Genomic DNA, 21083 nt, shown 5'->3' on the forward strand with positions numbered 1-21083 from the left:
AGCCGTGTTACACGCGAGGCAAGTGCAGTGGACCTTTTATGGCTTACACTAAGAAGGAGGATAACTAAACTGCTAATCACATCCATGAAATCTGTTTATTATGTACACAGATAAAATACAGTAAAAACAATTGAGCTTTTCACAGTTTCTGAAGCCATCTTGGTCGGGGAGTAAACATGACAGCAACTCAATATACATGAACACGAATAAACTAGTGACCGTACACAGTCCTCAAAAGTTTCTCATACTTTTACTTCACGAAATCGCGAACCAAACTGAGTGTCCAACCCATCGGGCTGGCTTATCTCGTTGATTGTCGAACGTTTGCTTGTTTTCGACAAGAAAATAGAAATGGCTAAGAACAAGCTAATAAATAACTATAGGGACTTCTAGCCATTGTTGTTCGTGTTTGGGACATTTTTTGGAATAAAGGATGCTTTCAAAAATATGAGTTAAACTGCCGAAGTCTTCGATTGCAAGGAACAGAGCATCGAGTCGGTATAATTAGAACTAGAAACTTCGCAGATTACTGAAACTCCCCAACCAAGGAGGCGACAGAAAAACAGCAAGATCAATGAAGGGATCTAAAATCAACACTATTTCTTAATCACCAAGTCAAACAAGAGAAACAAAAGCATAATAAACTAGAATTTTAACTCCAAAAATATTATAGTAACAGTTGTCCCAAGACCAGCTTTGGGAGAAAAATAATAACATTTTGGAAGTTCATTCATAATTAACAATTTCAAAATGGAATAAACGTGTGCTGAAGTTAAACTTCCATTTAAGGCTTGGACCAGAGTTAACCTTCTGTTCATTGGCCAAGAAAGAAAAGGGACGAACAATCAATCTTGCGATCATCGTTTTTCAGTAATAAGTTAATCTTGGGAGGGAAAACCTTTTTCAAACGCTAGCCCTAACATTTAAGTAGCTTCCTAGCTTGCTATCCGCACCAGTATTAAAGACATTCGTTGTTAGTGTAATTATCTTCTAATTTTTTTTTACGCAAACTTGCCACAGAGCATGAAATAAACATGCATACTTCAAATAGCCTGTGGATTTTATTGATTGTAATAGCAATCTTATACACAAATTTAGACAATATTCACAACCAAAACTTTTCTCACTGTTAGGAATGGGAATGGCATGCCCCATACATCCATATTTAATACACATTATATTACTCTGCATGCGACCAGTTATGGTTCTGTAACTGAATTCATTTTAGTTTAGTAGATATAAGGCGAGTCTGTATATTGTCCCTTTAGCCTTGCTTTCCAATAGCCTCCTTTGTACATATAACAGAACGTTCCAGAATCCGTCTCCTCCTTGGGCACAAACCACCTACAAAAAAGTATGACCCACTGTAACTCAACATATAGATATGTAACGTAACCAAGTGCTTCTCGAGAAGAATATAATCATGCGATTCAGGCTTACTTCTTCGAAAAAAAGAGAGTAAACCGATTCAGCTGTCTGTAACCTTACAGCTATAGTCGTGATCTAAGATTGCCAGTATCAACGGATTTTTATGGTCACTGATTTCATCATCATCATCACCATCTTTAATATTTCTTTTTTAATGCTTTATGCTGAGGGAAATCACAGCTATTCTGACCCAACATTAAGGGGAAAAAGATTCTCCTTGATGATGAGTTCAACGCCGGCATCTACTTCATACCTAGGCGACCACGCCTCCCCAGACAAGTCCCTTTGCCTCCTGGCGGCTCTTTGTTTTTCTTCAAGGCGATGCTTTTCACTGGCTGAGGCATCAATCTACAAACACAACATGCACTATTACTAAGTCGTTACTTGAAGCCTACAAATTCTCCAATGAAACTATCATCGCACGTATAAGGCTGACGAACAATCATTTATAGTCGAACCTCTGTTAAAACATCGGGCACTTCAGGGAGAGAAGTTAAGTCAGTAATGGCGGTAGAGACAGAACAGGCAAGAGTTAAAAATGACACAAAGTTTTGGACGAAGAGGTATGCTTAGAATCAAACTACTGCGTATAGAACAGAACCCAATTCTAATTAGTATAGGTAATAGCATGATTTGTAGTGATATTTGGCATAAATACCACGAGTGATATTTCGAAATTGTTCTACAAAATTTTACGAGCCGTTAGGCGAGTGAAATTTGTGACAATTTGGAAATATCACAAGTGGTATTTATGCCAAATATCACGTACAAATCATGCTATTATTTTTTTATACTACTACCCGCAAAAGGTTTGTAATTTTCACATGTAGGTATTTCAAATTAAGCTGAAATACCACTACTCTAAGCCAATCAAATTGCCGAAATTTCTCATCTAGTAGTATAAATTGGAGAACATCAATTTGTGCAGCCTTTAAAGTGGCCGTAGTAGGAAGGTACTTTGACAGTTGGCATGCGCGTTAGTGGCCTTTAGTGTTTTGGAGAGAGGTGGTGGTTATAGAAAGATTTAATAACATGCAAGAGTGAATGTACTGATTGTTTACCGGTTCACAGAGAGTTGAGGAGGTTCGACTGTAATTATATTATCACAAATTTTAAAGCATTAACTTGAAACCGCAACAATAATGTACCTTGCCGCATTCAAGCAATCGAATATCTGTCCTGACGCGGCAATCTGTATGACATGACACATCTGTAAAAACCAAACAGCATTCAGCATCACTACTGATCAATTACCTTTTATGAATTTGAATCTTATCACACTCAGCACCAACACTTACCATATTCAGGATCATTCAGTTGAATTGTGAATTTTGTAAAGGCATAAAACCTGCAAGTAATAAATTAGTATGTAAAGGTCAGATCTATTCAAAATAGTAATAATAATGATCCCTAGCGGAATCTCCAAAATAAAATCTGAAATGCAATGACAAGTGTCCGCAAAAACAAACTCCACAGAACATAGACATTTTACATTAGTTCAACGGTGGAGAATTACTAATGCGTCGGCAAAATACGATAGAACTGCTCCTTGATATATTAGGACACCTTTCTATAAGCTCTTTATTGGTTGCAAATTACAATAGGGCTGAAAATTTACAATCCTTGGTTAATTTCAATCACGAACGTTGGAGCTACATGTTTAAAGAAATAAGCATTTATTTGTGTTTAAGCAAAGCGACGGACTTCTACCTTATTGTGTTCTTAAATAGTTTTCACAGTGAATGCAGCCAGCAAACACCATTGTCAATCACATTTCATTTTTGTTTAGATACTCAAAACATCTCCCATTCTATACCCCCTCTCTCCCTCCCTCTTATTACACCCACTGGTTTAGCACTGAGCAGGAAACCCTCTCATCACAGTGTTGGAATCCGGTATACTTTTTAGTCATGCAAATTGCACTCGCAAGGAGCATTTGCCTCAACAAAAATAAATCTTTTGTTTTTCACCTTGATGAATCTTCTGGCTTGTTATTTACAGCCCAGAGGTCAATAGGGTCCATATTTGGATCTGAAAAAGTTAAGTAAAAGTAAAACACAACATTTTCAAACAGTGTACAATAATTTAGAATTCCTGTCTACAAAACATTAGAATAAGTTGGACAATGTCATAAAAACTTTCCATCCTTAAAAAGCCAGGCTGAGACCCTCCAATTACAGCAATGTTTTGTTCTTGTATGTTTCTTTGTTCAATTCTCTGCCGTTTTTACCCCTCTCAATATCGTTTGTAGTTTTAAGAAACGGTCCAGATAAGAACGATAGCAACAACGGCAACGAACATGTTAGAATGCAAAAAAGGTGCTAACTTTTCTATTGTCTGTACTTACTTCTGATTGGCTTAAACAGCAAAAGTTAACAAAACTTCATAAAGCAGTACATATATTCATCCTTACTTTCCAACCATCTTCCATATAACAAAATCTGGTCTCAGTTTGAATAACAAAGAAATCCTATGTGGGGAACATGTAAAATTGTCAACTCTTCTTGGCTATTGGTTTCAACTCTTGTGATTGGTCAAAATCTTTTACCACAAAAAAACACCCTTTCAAAGTGGAGTGTAAATGCATTTTATTGGGTAAACGGCCTTCATGTAGGTTTATGCATTCTCTGTGTAAAAATGAGAACATTCCTATGTGGGGAAAGCACCGTTGCCGAATAACAAAAGAAATTGCTATCCACCTTACCCGGATCATTACTTAATACATACCAGTATTCATCCTGCTTTGAATTAATTAGTTTCAATTAGCATCAGTGTTTTTGTTAATAAACTGGAAATTAGTTCAGAAAAATCCACATGGAATCAACTAATTTCAAAGTTTTGTGGAATCTCGATCATACAATAGAAAATAAACCTCAACTGCATTTCCATTGCAGTCCATATTGTTATTTTTGACAATGTTAATAAAGTGAAGGAGGGTTTTACCATCTTCTGACAGTAATTCAAGCCCAGTGTCCCATGCTCCAGTTATGCGATAGCTGACATGTCCATCTCTATCCCGCACTTCACCTGTCATACAAAATAACACATATTCTGTTTGGTATATTATAGCAGTGCTTGATTGGGATAAAAATGTTAATCATACTTGGCAGGGCTCGCTGTCACTAAGATTTCAAGTTGCTGACTAAATACAAGGAGTAGGCGGGGAATCAAACAGCTACACTGCATTGCTTTTTTTGGGTTGTATTTTTTGAGGGTTGACGCAGATATCCTTGAAAATAACAATTTTTTTACTTGTATTATAAGAGATTTCTTAAGACATTAAACGGTAAAAACGAACGATAAAATCCGACGTTTCGGAGTAGTCATGTCTCCACTATCATGGAAAAATGTTTTTAATTGTGCAGATTACAGCATTTAAAGCGATGTGGCGTGAAAATTAACATAACAGCGTGCAAAGATTATGAAAATACTTTCGCATGAATAGAGTCTGATTGCACGTTGAGATTGGCTTTTTTTTTATTTCTATGTTTTATTTTCCCAACTCAGACCACCAAATGTTATCAACAGAATTTGCCGTTTGTCTTTTTATCAGTTACGTATGTATATGCAGGTAGATAGCATGATATTTTGAAAGAAACAGTTCTCTGGGGTAACATCACATGGACTGCAATGGGAAAACAAAACATGCAAGCAGTTAAAAAGGTCTTGACTCAGTAAAAATAGCTGAATATTGCCTTTAAGTACCTGTGAGCCTTTTGAAATTCTCTTGGACTTTTCTAACTGGCTGGAAATGTAGTGCACATTGCTCCCTTGACATGTGATTTGTTACTAACACATCTCCTTCCTACAAAATTAATGTAAATCAACATCAGTGCTACTGTTATTATTAAAAGTCAAGTTACTCAACAATAAGCATGCTCTCAACCAGTTGCAATAGAATACTTGAGATACTGTATATGTACTTTATTTGGCTTTTAAACCAACCAGCTTATGATATTAATCTACTGTGATTCTACTTGTGATTCCCCCCCTCTCCCCTCATCAAAGTTGCTAACAATACAAGACCATGCTCAAAACTTAGAGGAACAACTTTGAACTGAGTGGAGGAGGAAGGTGAGTATTATATTTCACAGATGTACGACTAGCAGCGATTTGAAGCAAGAAAGGTCGGGTTTTTATCAGTGTCTAACATTTTTGCCACTGGTTGCAGTGAGTAACATCTATGAGTGGGTAATAGCAAATCATGGAGAATTGAAGTCAGGCAGGTAGCAGAGGGCTTGCAACAGCTCGGCTTTTTTGCAAAACAAAAATGGTAGAAAATTTCAAGTTTTGCTTTCCCTTTCATCGCTGTTTTCAGTGGGAAAATCGAGGCAACAAGCATGGCCAGAATTAATTTTTTTTAATGAAATACCACCCATTACATTGTACAGAACATGCAACAGGTTTGTTACTCTCTGATTGACTGTATTGTTTATGGCATGGGATAAAAAGTAATATGGTTATGAAAAATCAGCCATTTACTGAAGGTACTCAACCAATCAGAAGGAGAGAAATATTTTGAATGAGTAAATAGCAATACCAGCAATGCAGAGTGAATAGCAAGCACTTCAGTACCTGGTCCACATACAAGCTGCCAACTAAAATGTTATGAATTGTTGTGATTGGTTTCTTCCAAGAAAAATGATGCCCATCTGACTTGAACTTTACATGACACATGCCAGTTGGAATAACTTTAAAAAACTGAAAATAAACAAACAAACAAATACATATCACCTTCCCATACTTCAAGACAGCTAAAAAACACGAAAAAAGTAACAAGTTAATACATGATTAAAAAAATGCCAATGGCTATACCAGACAGAACACTGTAACAATCATGTCACCTGCAATTGCACAGTCATGCCTCACATCCTTAATTAATAACTTGAAGTTGGTTCATAAACATCCTCGGAGACCCAGTGGCGGTCAGTCGGGCCGGGACAAAAGGCCGAACAAAAGTTTTAAGCACAGGCGGAAAAACCCCTGGGTACTGACTCTCGCCGGTCTATTTCCAAACAATCAAGCGAATGCTGGCTCCTGATTGGGCACAAAAAATACTTTGTATTATTGTGCCCAATCAGTGCACAGCTTCTCCTGAGTTCTTTTCGTGAGTTCGCACATGAAGGCTATTGACTCGATCATGGCTTGTCTGGCTCATGCATCAAAGAAATGCACGCAGTCAAGGAACTTTCAGTTTGATATTAACTCTCCAGTTCAAAATACTGTCTACCCGAAAACTAAAGACGCTTTTCCAAAAATACAAGCTTGAGCTCATAACAGGTATTCACCCTTGCATCAATCACACCTTCTTAAATATTCAGGAGATTAAGATGCCATGACAGCTGACAGCCATGAAAACGTTGCATGAAAAGTGAATTCACATTTTGTCAGTCTCTATCGTGATTATTCCAACTCGCATCACTTACTTTGTCAAATGCAAGCGAACTCTTCTGGAGCTGAATTTCTATCAACCATATCCAAGTTCATGAAGAGAAAGAAACTTTTGTCATTGCTAGTTTACGTCTTTCACAAAATGTGAAATTAGGTATTTTCATTTGGCAGTCGTGCAGTGACAGCAAAGAAATGTACAAAAAAGTGTGATGCACGTGCAAAGTTGTTGTTTGCCTTATCAAGCCATTGCTTTTTTTACTTTCTCGTTGCCGCTACATCTCAAACTTCCCATTATTTATGATACATTGTGATCCGTCAGAAACAGAATTTTCTCAGTGCAAATTGAATTGCTCATGATAGCATCCGAAACGTTTTTCGACTCATCGGTAGTTCCTTTGTTTCTGGTTAGAAAAGCTTGGTGAACGAACCAGGCAACTGTGGCGAGATATTAGCTGTCGTGTACGAACTCACTAAAAGAACTCAGGAGAAACTGTTGGCTGATTGCGCACAATAATACAAAGCATTTTTTGTGCCCAATCAGGAGATAGCATTCACTTGACCTTTTGGAAATTGGCCGGTGAGAGTCGGTACCCAGGGGCTCTTCCACCCATGCTTGAAAACTTTTGTCGCACCTTTTCTCCCGGTCCGACTGACTAACCCCTGGGTCTCCGAGGATAGTGCATAAAATACTTAGTATCTAAACAAACAGAAGACTAATAATAATATTGAACAGCAGTTAACGCTGATAACTGTCTGCCAACAATAACAGTTCTTAAGCAGCATGATTTAGTTGTAATAATTTGTCTTGTACTAGGATACATACATTCACAGTGTAGAGTTTTTCTGTCCATATTTAGATTAAAGCCCTGACATGGTACATGGTAACTAAGAACACACAGTAAAATTTATCATAGTGCACGTACCTGTCCTCTAAACTTAGTGTCAAGCTTGTATTCCTGCCAAAATACCCAGTGATCTGATTCAGCATGAAGAGCAGAGATAGGTGGATGATGAGAGACCTGAAATTAGACAAGCAAGTTATGAAATATTACAATTTCTACATACTGTATGTATAATACATGCCAAAAGTAATAGAACACAACCAATTACTGACTGTTTTTGGTTCCATTTTCAAGTGCATATTACAAAGTAATTTAAAAACAACCAAACAAACGAATTAACTCAGAGAGAGAAAAATTCCTACACCTGTGTATCTCACCTGCATGATCTTAGTTGTCACAATAAGTAACAACGATCCACAAAAAATAAAACAGGTAAAATAATGATAATCAAAGAGTGGTTAAACAAAGCACACCACACTAGATGCATGATCAAGACTGAAAACCAGCTCAAGTTCAATTGAACTAAAATGAGCTGTCTGCTCACATTGTACACTCCCCAAAGAGATGTCTTAATATCAATGGCCAGCTAACGTTGCCCAAGGATGTCACTACCCAAAAACTGTGACTCAGTGGTGGCCGGATTCAGCTGTGCCCTAAATGTAAATTAATGACAGATTCCAGGTGTTCTCATTCTTGGTTTTAGGAATCTGTGCTCTTTGTTTAACAACAGAGGAACAAAATACTGTCCACAGCATTCTATACAACTCAAGCTAACCTACATGGGCAATGTATAATAGACAGAAGTCACTGATCAGAAGTTATCTGCATTGCATTAATCACTTTTATTATATGGCTGAGTCTGTTTTCACCATGCGATTGGTCGATTTGCGGTCTGTAACTTGCTATATATACGGGCCAAAATTTTAAAAAAAAATGCTCATTTCGGAGCTCTAAATCTCTTTACCTCGGAAAAAAGGTTGAAATTAAGTTATAAGACGTCTATCAACTGTGAGGACTTAGATTTTGACTTTGTCCCTCAACATTTTAAACCGTGTGTTTATTTGTGAACAAAGGCGATGAAGAAACTAACTCGTAATCTTATCGAAGAGGATTCTAGTCAGTGTTTGAAAATCTTATTGTAGTACACAGTTAAGAAGACGAAAATCGACAGGCAGAGATTCGAGATGTTTTGCCTAAGAGAAAATGAGTAATATTCCTTCAACAAATATGATAACAAACATGCCTGCACCCGATCATCTTGACGAACTTCTTTGTCATTTGCAGTGTTTTTCCAAAGACCAATGAAAGAAAGATAGAAGCCATCAATCCGAGCCAGACACAATGTCCAGTTTTCAAAAGACTCCAGTGTCACATTGGCGAGTGAATTTTAATTTTACAGTGCTCTTAGTTTTGACCGAATATACTTAAACTTTGTCTGTAAACCCTGAGGACTGGGATATTGACATTGCCTTTCCAGATTTTAACCTAGATTTGTTTGAACCAGAACGAAGCTGATGTAGAAACTGAATCATAACCTTTCTGTGGAAAAAAAGATGGTCCATGTTTGAACATTTTAATGCAGATCACACTTGAAGACGAGAATGAACTGGCAGAAATTTGAGAGGTTTTCCCCAAAAAATTAGTGAGCAAATCTTCGACAATGACAACAAACTTACCTTGAAAAGGTTCTTTGCCTTTTGCAGTGTTTTTTTTACAAGGACCAATTGAGGAAAGATGGAAACGACTTTGAGAAAGACACAGTGCCCGGTTTCCAAAATACTCCAGCGTTACATTAAAGACCTAAAACTTACAGCGCTCTTAGTTTTGACCAAATAAACTTCATGGCAAGTTAAATTTGCCAGAAATTTTCTCAGAAACCCTCTGTTGTGTGCTATTGTTTTCGTGAGCCAATAAAAACTTTCCTTTTTGACACCTGTCAAATGATTGTCAATTCGCGCGTCCTGCACTTGTTTCCAGTCCCCGAAACTGGAAGAAGCCATATAATAAACATGTTATTAGCCTCGTTTTTTCGGTCTGTATTGTAAATTAAGGATCCTCATTTTTTTTTTTCATCGATTTATGGCCTGCCCGCTTCGTGCTTGGGCCATAAATCGATGGAAAAATACTCGGTCCGTAATTTACAGTACGGACCAAAAACTCTGCTAATAAGAGGTATTTAATTACGTACATGGTGTAACGTTGATCAGACTCCCAGGGGGGGGGGGGGGGGATTTTTTTGGGTGGGAAAATTTGACAAGTATTTTTTTGGATGGCTTGATTTAACTAGGGATATTTTGGGTATTCAAAACAATCTGAAGACTCATGGTAATGCCTGTGTGACAACTTCAGCCAGTATGATGAAGAAACAAACACCAAAATCATTTTTTTTTTTTTTTCGTTACATTTATTGCCTTCTGGAAATTTTCAAGGCTCAGAAATTTGGCATGGGAATTTTTGGGGGTTAATTTTTTGTCCAGGGATTTGTTAGGGTTTTGTTGGAAGCCCTAGGGATTTTTTTGGGTTTTGATTTTTGCCCCCACTCAATCATCCCTGTCACTTGACCCCCCACTCCCCCCCCCCCCCCCGATCAGACTATGCTAGCTATCCTGCTGTTCTCACCTGCTCTGCTATAAGTGCATAACCAATATCATGGTTAATGAATTCAAATGTTTCACCTAAAATTGGGTTGAAGGGTTTCCAGAACCTGCAATCAAGATCAAGTTCATTATATTTTCATAAAATGAAATCTGCAGTGGGCATTAAAGAAATGCATTAACAGAGGTACCTGATAATGAGGGGAGGGGGGGGGGGGCAAGCTTTCTTCATGAAGCCCAGTGATGGTCAATTTTTGCTGTCCATGAATCGTGATGTACCGAAAAGCTGTTCTGTGAATTATTGTGATTGAATTTTATGCACTCCATGAAACATGAACTGCTAATTTAATCTCTATACAGTACACGTACATTGAGGGCAAATTGAAGAAATTAAATCATTCAGTTGGCTAAACGATCTTAACCACCATCTGGAGGCTTGATTTAACTTCACTTTTGAGGTTTTGATGTAACTTCACACTTCAGCGTGCTCAGACCCAAACATGTGGCCGAGATCAAATACACTATTTGTTTTGTGACTCTTGAAATGCAAAAGTGTTGTTCTTGAACTTGTGACGAGCCCACCTTTGCCCCCCTTGATACAGTGTACATACCTTCCAAGGACAGTGGAGTATGTTGAACTAGCAAAAGCTGCCACATGTGCCAGTCGCATCAGTGAGTTTTTACAAACTGTAGGAGTAAAGATAATATTATATAATAGTGCTTTGTGAACCTACAGGGCATAGGCAATTCTTTGCACAATGAGAAAATCTATTATTTCCATCCTTTAAATGGCTTTAATGCCATTAATAACAACATTATTTGTACCGGTAATAGCATGATTTGTAGTGATATTTGGCATAAATACCACAAATGATATTTCGAAACTGTTTTATATAATTTGAGACAATTTTGAAATATCACACACAAATCATGCTATTATTTGTTTATAGTACTACCCATAAAAGTTTTGTAATTTTCACCTGTAGGTATTTCAAATTAAGCTGAAATACCACTGCCATGAGCCAATCAAACTACAGAAATTTCTTTTGTAGAAGTATAACAGTCTAAATTCAACCCTAAACTGGGCATAAGCACTTGTGAGGATTCACATGCTCCAATATACCACTTGTGACAACATCAGATTTAAAGATTGTACAAACTTTAACATTTCACTTGTGCAAGGTTAGAGCTAGATCTTTCAAACAGCAGATGAAAGCTGAGCACCATTCAGCAAAAACTCCAATGAAAATCTTGTCCAGATATGTATACCCACCTGCACTTTTCCTTGTAGTTAAGTCCCATGATCCTAAAAAATTTCCTTAAAACTTAACCGAACTGAAGCCTAGTAAATGCCCAACCAAAAAAGAAAAATTAAACAAAAAATGGAGCAAAGTGCAGGAAGTAAATTGAAAAAACCAGTCACGGAACCAGGGTAAAATTAAAACATTTTTAAACTATAAAACTACAGTGTGTGCTTAAAATTTCACTTTCTGCCAAAGCCTGAACTTTAAAAGCCGATAAATCTTTAAGATAAAGCCGATAAATTAAGAACAGAAGACTGCCAATTATAAACAGCATTTTGAGTAATTTTATATTGTTTCATTAATTGCCCAGATCAGATCAGAAAATAGCAAGCTTCACACATTATTTTTTTGTAAAATTTCCAGCAGCAAATGGGTAAAAACTAAAATCCATGTTCCTAGATGTTATGGTAGTAAAGTTCCAGGGTTCCTCCCTTCAGCCCTACATGTACAGATGCCTTTGGGGTGAATAAAACAGGTCTAATAGCCAAGATAAGTATTAAATATGTTTTGCCGACATGTATTTGGAAATATTTCTGGCGGATTTCCCGGTATTTTGCGTTTTTTTGGGAATTTCGCAGGTCCGCGACCGCCCGAAATATCAGAAGCCCTGATGTTTTGTTTTCATCAAAAAAGGTGAGTTCACCTTTTGTAGTTCAGTTTAAATGCTGATTTATGTGCAAGTTTATTTTCGTCCTCATCAATTACCATTATTCTTTACAATCCAGTTCATGCATGTGTCAGCAGTTGGCTCATCGGATAATTATCAGAACCATGAGCTGGTACATGCACAGACTGGACCATAAAGAATATTATGTCATGTCATTAATTTTATATATTATTGAGCATGAGAATAATAACCTAGTACACTCATTCTATTTTGTTGTATGATTGATATAATGCTGGCCTGAGATTCCAGCTCATTATATATGCCACAAAAATTAGGCTGATCTAAGAGTGTCAAAGATTTTAGACCTGCCCAAATTTTATCCCATTTGGCTTGGTTGATCTTAGTACCAGAAAAATAAGAAGCAGTAAGGCTTTACATATTCATACTATGGATTGTATCTGTACAACAACCATCACAGAGTTCAGTGTTCCCCCTCTGAAAACCACATGTTTTGCCAACATCAGTTTCAAATATTTACAGTGTCTTATTAAATCAGGTTAACCAATTATAGAATGTAAACATTGTCTTTTATTTAACAAACCACCAACTAGCAAAAAATGTATTAAATTAATAATATCGACTAGTTCCTTACATGAAGCCCTGTTTAGAATGTCTGCATATTCCAAATCCTCAGCCAATCTCTAAAAAAATTAAAATTAAAGAGATGCATGACAAAGGCCTTAAAATCACATGTCAAGTTCCTCAAAGAAAATGTACCAAAAATTTGAAAACAGAACCTAAAAAATGATAATTAAAGCCATTTGAGGCTTGTGTCTGCCCAGCCTGAGGTCACAGCTGACATTTTGCAATGCCATCAGAGGTTTCCTTGCTAAGTGACATCCAAGGAATGACCACAGGAATACCATACTGATGATGTGTCACTACCTAGATCTGGGGAGTGCTTCTGATTGGATGAAGCAAATTTTCAACCAATCAGAAATACTACCCAGATCTGGGTAGTGATGCATCATGGTATGAATTTTCAGCAGTTGTTGGACCTCAGTTGTCATTTTGTGGGGATGTTGGCTATTTTCTCAGGCTAGTGTCTGGCAGCAAGACAAAACATACAAAACATACATGTAAATGATAGGAAATATTGTAGAACATAACTAATTACAATAATTATATATAACAATAATTATTATTAAATAAAATTATCGTAAATATGTGACCTTCTCAAGGAAAAAGTACACTAATGCTTTTCAGTTAAATGGGCAAAAACTTAACGGCTGTTATACTGCTTTTCAAATAGCCTGCACACACAGATGTATTTCCAGTCATTGCCTACTTTACAAAGTGTTTTAACAGAAATCTCTGCTCCCAGGGTAAACGAACCACAGCAGTTCACGTGGCATTTGTCCCTGCCCTTTTTCTGACTGAAGAGTGCTGCACTCACTTTCAATTGTTTTTAAGCTTGCTTTTCAAATGTTCCGATTGGTGATCCATACTGGAACTCCAAGAAGAGGCTTGGGAAACTAATGTTCATTGTGCAGCATTCTCATTCTTAGGACCCCACTCTTCCCTCTGGGACCCTTAAACTTAAGTCTTAGGGGCTCCATGGTTACACTGTATCTCAGTACTGTTGTATGCCTGCGAAACCTGGACACTGACAGCGGACATCCTGAAGAAATTGCAGGCCACTGAGATGAACTGCTTGGCATTTCATACAGAGAACACATCACTAACGATGCAGTCAGAGACAGAATCAGGCAAGCCATTAGACCCTACGATGACCTCTTAACCCAGTTAAAGAAACGCAAGTTAAAGACTCAGGTTTCAGCAAGAATCAAGATCAGCAGGGCTTGCCAAGACAATTATTTTACAAGGAACAGTGCAAGGAGGTAGAAGGAGGGGCGAACAAAAGAAGCCTTGAGAGAATAATATCTCTGAGTGGACTGGGTTGAAGTTTTGCAACACCCTAAGAAAATCTGAAAACAAAATCAAATGGAGGGAAAGAGTTGCTGGCTCCATGGCACCCCAATGGTTACCATGACTATGGGATAGGTGCAAGGTTCAAGGAGCTCTGAATGGTACTACAGCTGTACATTACCTTTCTAACTGCTATATATATCTAGCCGATTTCTAGCATCTCTCCCCAGTCTTGCTCTCTGTTTTCAGCTTTTGTTTAAATTTTCGTGCATAGAGTGTACTTGAATATGCAAAAATACAGACTGTTTTGCAGTCTAGATTTTTGATAACATTATCACCAAATGGGCATTTTGCGTCTAACAGGTTTTTTCGGCCAAAAACTATCTCCAAAGTATAGCTATTATAAAAACTAAGACTGCAACCATTGCTTTTTTCTCTTCTCCTCCTTTCCTTCTCCTCGCTCTTTCTTTTTCTCCTTTCCTTTTTCCTTCGTTACTAAGATTTTGGAGCTTCTTGGGCTTAAGAAAACTGCCTTTTGATGCCTTTTTACTCAAATGACTGTAAATTTCATTAGGTTGGTTTTCAAAAATCAGCTAGATATATTTTTGAAATAATAACCACTAAACTTTAAAAAGCAAGTTGTATCTTTATAGCTGTACCTGTAAAAATGATAGAGGCTCATTGAAGTGAACTGGCATAGTAACTTTTGTTAAATCCTTGCCAACAACTGATTTCATAAAGCTGCCGAACAAAAAAAAAGACTTTTTTAATTAATTAATAAGGTCAGACACAGGTAGGTATGTACACCTGTAAACCATATGTTGTAATAGCTCTGACAACCAATAAGCAGTACATGCAATAAAATTAATTTTTATGTAAGCATAACACCTACTTTATTAGGCTCCTTATTGAACTTCTTTCTCTTGCAACAGGAAGGACTTTTCTTGTTGGTCTTTTCTTAGTGAAGACTACATGAAAAAAGTAAATAGAAAAAGAGGGAGAAGGGTCGTTTAAGCTTTTAGAAGTTAGCAATGACCTTAAGTGGAACGCTCATGTTGAATATGTAATTGTACGCTCTTAGGGTGTTCAAGTGCACAGGAGTCATGCCAGAAGACATGCTCAAGGTATACACATAATTATGATATCAGATTGGTCTTAAAGTATGCTGTGCAAGTATGGCAAGTCTATATTCCTGCATACCTTTTTCTGACGCTATTGAATCTACACAAAGAAGAGCCTTAAGAATAATATTTCCAAACTCTAGTTAACAACAAGCTCTAGACCAAGCAAATTTGAAATTGTTAGCAGATCACATGATACTCATATGTAAGAAGTTGATGGCAGATATGAAGACTGAGAGCCACTCCATATCTTTCTTAGCTCCGCAAGTTATGACATGATCTACTGTAACCCATATCAGTTAAGATCAGGAAATACTAAAACCACTACAACAATGAAAAGGACAAAGAGACCAAATGACTTTTTTACTTTTAGGTTTTTCTGATTCCAATTATTATTGTAATACTTATCAATGTAAACAGACTTAATTATTTAAATCATCCAATTGTAAATTGAACTGTTTATTCAGTTTTTAACTGCCAAAAGTATTAATATTAAACTATCATACTACTAATACTAAACCATAATGATGAATGTAATTTCCTTTGACAGATAATAATTAACAGAAAAGTCCATTACAGCAACTGTTTTCATTGAATTACTGTGATAAGTAATAGTTTTGTCACAAAAAAATCAATTTCACAGGTCTGAATTGCTTTTAAGCCCATCATTTACCTATGCTTTCTTTCAAAAGAAGAAATTCAGTGTCACAATCGTCTTCCAAAGGTTCCTGAAAAAAGAAAACAGACCCTGATTTATGACTGTTATATAAAATTATTTAAGTTAAAGGATAGGATTGATACTCCCACCTCTTAAAACAAAAATTATTAGTCACTTCAGCCAGAGCATAATTACAGTTTTTGGATCACAACTAATAATCGCACTCATCAGCCTATGTCGTGTCAAGCACTACTCGGTTGGTTGATCATCTACCATTACTGCCAGCCCACTCCTATAAATATGTCTCTACCCAATTTCTAATAATAACAATTAAAGTGCCGTTATTGTTCAATGGATAAAAATACATATCTAATGTTACAGGAAAAAGGATTCAAAAGTTCAGATAAATACAATACAAAAAGATTTAAAATATGATAGAAAGTATAAAAAGATTTAAAAGTGTAACAAGGTTTAAAATGCAAAAAAAAAATATATTTAACAAGGAAATTATAAAAAGATTTAAAATATTTAAAAATTGTGAATATCTCTATACACACAGAATCATCAGAAAAGGTTGTACATGTACACTGTATTCAAAAGTAATCTGTTTACAAATGTATTCTTACAGCAATCTGTGTTTATCTAAAGCCTATGGCAGCCTTTGTATCTCAGGTCGTATTTCAAAAAAAACATCTCTTGTGGAAAAGAGGAATTCAGTGTGTGGTTACATTGTGTATCACACTGTTAAAGTTTTTCCAAAATTGCTTTTCCTGTTTGTGCAGTAGACATCTAATGTTCAACGGCACTGATATAAAACATAACTTATGGCATCGGTCTAAAAATTGCTGGAAAACATTATAATATCCGTGATGGAGGCACCATGAATAGATAATGCGTAACTCGTATTATAATTAGGGGGTACAGTGTATGATGCTAAAGAAAAGGTTATCTCTTATTTGCATTGCCCATGCATTTCTTTGAAAGGATTTTCAGGCAGCTTTAACCAGACTACAGAGTATAGCATGGGTACTGGTTAGTTTCTTGTTTAAATAATAGTAGAGCACTCTGAAAACCAAAATAATAGTGGCATTGCACACTGCAGCACTGTACTGTCTATTAACCAACATTTGCCTCTAACTTGATAAAGGGGGCTCAAAGGGTGGTCAGACTAGAGAGGAGACCATGTACTGTAAGAGTATCAATTCCATGGTGCATACAAGCCTGACTCACTTCTAAGGCCACTTAGAAAAATACCATAATATTCTCAAACTTGCCGTTTGGGTAGTACTTCAGTACCTTTGCATATTATCTTAAATGTGCATGATTTGCACAATTTGTAAAAAATTTACATACTCAGGGTATTTGCACAAATGTTTTGGCATTGTTGGCCAAAGTATACTTTTACAATATGTAACAACTACTTTTGTCTTTCACTTATTGTAACTTTCAGGACCGGAGTTCAGCAACAAGAGAAGTGAGTTGGAAGGTGTCTTTAATCAGACAAAAAGCTACAGGTTCCAGTGCAAGCCTCCTATACAGTGTACCTACTCTAAATTCTATTTTAGAAACTGGCAATTTATGACACGTGCAGTTCATGCAAGGAACAAAAGATAGGTGAACTTCAGGTTTACATGAAGTTCTACGTGAGCAGCAATTTGAGAATACTATGGTATTTTTCACAGTCACTTATTCCAACGAACCAGCTATATAGCTATTTACTAGCATGGCTAATGGGTTGAACTTGGGACAACTGTGAACAAATCCATGCAGCTAGCAATTACAGTTACATGCAATACCAGCATTCTAATCACTTGGTTACACGGCCCAATAAAGGCCTGCAAAATTGACTGCCAGCTGGTAGAACAAAGGAAGTCATCTGTCGTTCAGGATATAAAATTTCCCTTGCATTGTTTATATTGAAGTGTCATATACCTGACAATATGCAACCCTGGAATGCATGCTTAATACTGACTGGGATATTCAAATATGATTATCAAGAATTATACCATTAAAAATCATGCTTGGCAAATGAGACAGGCTACTGATTATATAAAATTGACTTGCCACTATGGCTTGGTATGTAGATCAAGACTGTACACAATACTTTCTAATTCACTTCTAACCTGTGAAGAATTGAAGGGGTCATATAAAAAATCAGTCTACCCATCACCTGTTTCTGTTATAGTAAGTTCAATTAAAATAGAGAATATATTTACCATGATTTAACCGACATAAGAGAACAAACCATTGTGGTTTGTGTTATTACTAATTGATGATTATCAAACGTAGGTAAAGAATTAAGCCCTCTGTATTTTAGAGATGCATCAAAGCTGTTTCACATTCACTGTATCCTTGTAATCACAATTCTCACTTTGTTATTAATATAATTTATTGAGTCACTAAATCTGTCGCATTATGATTCCTTCTTAGAAAAAAAATGACGTGAATTAACTTTGCTACCCGCAAATATTGATTGGGTCTTGGCAGTGTATAGAAACCTAAAATTTATATAATAAGAGTTAGTGTAAAATTCAAATTACATGGATTCGAGAAAAGAAAGCCAAAAACATCGTCAACAGAATATTACCAGTACTAAATTTAAAATGCTGTTTCTTTAAATGTAGATACACTATACCTTTCGTACGCTATTCCACTGCAATTGCTTCATTTATCGGCAGAGAAGCAATGACATAACACCATTTGATTAGACAGCTTTTTCAAAACACGAAATCGCGCAAAGCTTGAAATACTGGGAAGTTTTTGGCAACCGGTCACCGACAATACAACCTATATGGCAGCCACCATTAAACTAAGTAAGGTTCAGCGAATAAACATCCAATTTTTGCTGATGGGTAAACCATGAAACACAATCTTTTTTTGATTATCGATTGCAAATAATACAGCCACATGTACCTATCAACAAAGGCTTCGAATAATCGAACGAAAGCAATGCTGTAAACATACCTTAATACATATTATGCTTTTCTTAAATATTTCGAAAATTATAAATTGTACATATGTGGCCTGTTTGAAAACGTCCGTGACTTCGCAAACATTTCCAAGGAAAGCACAGTACGCAATGATTTGAATTGAGCATAAAAGAAAGAACGTCCGACATCGAACCAAGAAACTCACCTTTTCTGAGAGCTCCGAAGCGTTAATTTGTGTTCGTATCATATTTGGTTAGTTTTACTGGTTGAAGTACTTCTTACACCAGTTTCATTTCGAGCAAAATTCTCGATAATATCCCCCGCTACTCGTCCCTTCCATCGCATGAAACGAGATTTTTTTTTCCGGACTTGTTTTTCCTTTCTCTGACAATTGCAGGGTCGCGTGGGATTGTGGGATTGGACAGGTGTTCGGAGTCAAGGGCACATGAGTTGCACTTGGCTTTCGTCTGAGCCTTCCATCAATCACATGAAAAACACCCTAAATGCTCAAATTAGCACCCATCTTGGCGATAGTTTTCCTTTAATAAGTCGGAAGGAGAATATTAACTGCGAAGGGGGGGGGGGGGGGGAGTGGGAGCGCTTTTTTCGTTCTTTAACATTGTTTTTTTTTCTCGAACGAAAGAAAACGGTCAAAGTGGACAGGAAAACTAGAATGTAACTTCCAGTATCATTTGTATGTTTGTACGCGTGTCGTATATGTTGTTGGCTTTTAATATCCTGTTGTAACCACAGGCCAGTAGGCCTGTGAGCTTTAAATTCAGTTCAAGACATTCTGGGCTGGGTCCTAAAACAGATTGCATGTGATCTGCTGCCTGACTGAGGGTGAGCTACGTCACCTCGGGTATACAAAAACCCGGCCAAGTGAACCAAGAGCAGGTCGGAAACGCTAACCTCAGAAAATCATGTTTTCTCGGGCTACGAACCTATAATTTGCAGTTTTAAGTTTTGAAAAAGTCGTTAACCTCATATTCTTCGGCAACGTTGAGACGTGGCATTGATTTGATTTTTTCACCCTGCTTTCCGGTACGGGTTTCTAGCATTTTGGAAGTCGCTCGCGTCATCAAATTGGGTAGCAGTCTTGTTTAGGACCGTAAATGCTAAAAACCATCCCGGAAAGAAACCTTCGCTAGTAGGTTAGTTATTGTTATTGTACTACCTAACGATCATCAGGTGTTCTTTTAATCTCTCAAAAAAGGCCATCTATGTGGGGTGCACTGATCAAAAAGCGAGCAATTCGAATTGCAAATAATGTCTTGTCCTCATAAGGTTTTTCAGGACTAAGAATTACGTTGAATAAATTCTAGACGTGGCAAGACAATGACAGCGTTTCTCGGGATCAAGGATTTACTCCAAAGCAAGTTTGAAGCCGGAAATCGCTGAGAAGGAGTCGAGGGAGAACAAGGTGCGGGATTGAATTTATGCACGTGACTTGCTATTTGGTGTTTTTTAATTTTTAATCCCGGATTGGGGAAATATTGCCTTAGAGAACCAAAATGGCAGTTCGAAGGGCAGACTGTATTTTCTTCATTATTAAAATGTTATTAAAGCTTTTATTTCAACATTCACTTTGCCCTTAATCCTGTCACGTGACTGATCTCACCACTTTTTGTGTTGCATTGGAAGGTGAGGATGCATCCAAACCCTTGGCTTTTTAAAAAGAAAAGATATGCTCGGGTCACGGGGATCGGGATAAATCGACATTCACTGGATTAGACAAAAATTTACGTCACAGACCCTCGACAATATTGCAGAAATTCTCTGGGACGACAGGGAAGCCACTCCAGAGGCGGCGGAGCGTTTTGAAAAGCGGGAGATGGGTGAGGGGCGGGAGGGGGCTCATCTTCCACTCAGCCATACCTATACCCCTAGTCAAATTTTCCAAAATACCGTTTAAGTTGTTTGTTGACACAAGCAATCTTCAAAGTGTCTAGTGTGTCCGTAATCGATTTGTGACAATGCATCAGTGGGCAGTTGTTCAGGCGGTCCTGCTTCATTGTGCTTCCTTGGTAGTTCTTGAGTCATCTGAGGGCAGAAAATGTGCCCTCTGAAGTCGCTGATGCATGTCACAGGTATTGTCAATTACATCAGTAAAATTTTACATCAGTAAAAGTGTTTTTCGGCACCAAAACGTGAGGGGTGGGGGGGGGGGGGGGGGAGGGCTCTGTAAATATTTTTCTTTGTAGTCCGCTTTCTTCCCTTTTTAAGGATACAAGTGACTCTCTCATCCACGGCAACTTTCTTCTGACAGGATTAGAAAA

The 21083-nt window shown here is 37.1% G+C and overlaps 1 protein-coding gene across 2 annotated transcripts; it reads right to left on the reverse strand.

Annotated features, from left to right (window-relative positions):
- Nucleotides 1–73: 73 nt before the first annotated feature.
- Nucleotides 74–19212, reverse strand: LOC140945873 (oxysterol-binding protein 2-like). 2 transcript variants are annotated; one of them, XM_073394934.1, is made up of 16 exons: nucleotides 19010–19212; nucleotides 15890–15944; nucleotides 14988–15063; nucleotides 14755–14836; nucleotides 12819–12867; nucleotides 10867–10942; nucleotides 10281–10365; nucleotides 7743–7838; nucleotides 6004–6129; nucleotides 5134–5233; nucleotides 4372–4455; nucleotides 3399–3459; nucleotides 2727–2776; nucleotides 2577–2638; nucleotides 1682–1776; nucleotides 74–1344 (listed from the first exon to the last, which is right to left on the reverse strand). In XM_073394934.1, the coding sequence occupies exons 1-16, from the start codon at nucleotides 19049–19051 to the stop codon at nucleotides 1230–1232; spliced, it is 1254 nt and encodes a 417-aa protein (XP_073251035.1). In that variant the 5' UTR covers nucleotides 19052–19212; the 3' UTR covers nucleotides 74–1229. The 2 variants fall into 2 exon arrangements, with proteins under 2 accessions (XP_073251035.1, XP_073251043.1); XM_073394942.1 differs by lacking the exon at nucleotides 15890–15944 and having other exon boundaries at nucleotides 19010–19204.
- Nucleotides 19213–21083: the final 1871 nt, after the last annotated feature.

This window comes from Porites lutea, chromosome 1 (genome assembly GCF_958299795.1).
Source record: "Porites lutea chromosome 1, jaPorLute2.1, whole genome shotgun sequence".
Lineage (NCBI taxonomy): Eukaryota > Metazoa > Cnidaria > Anthozoa > Scleractinia > Poritidae > Porites > Porites lutea.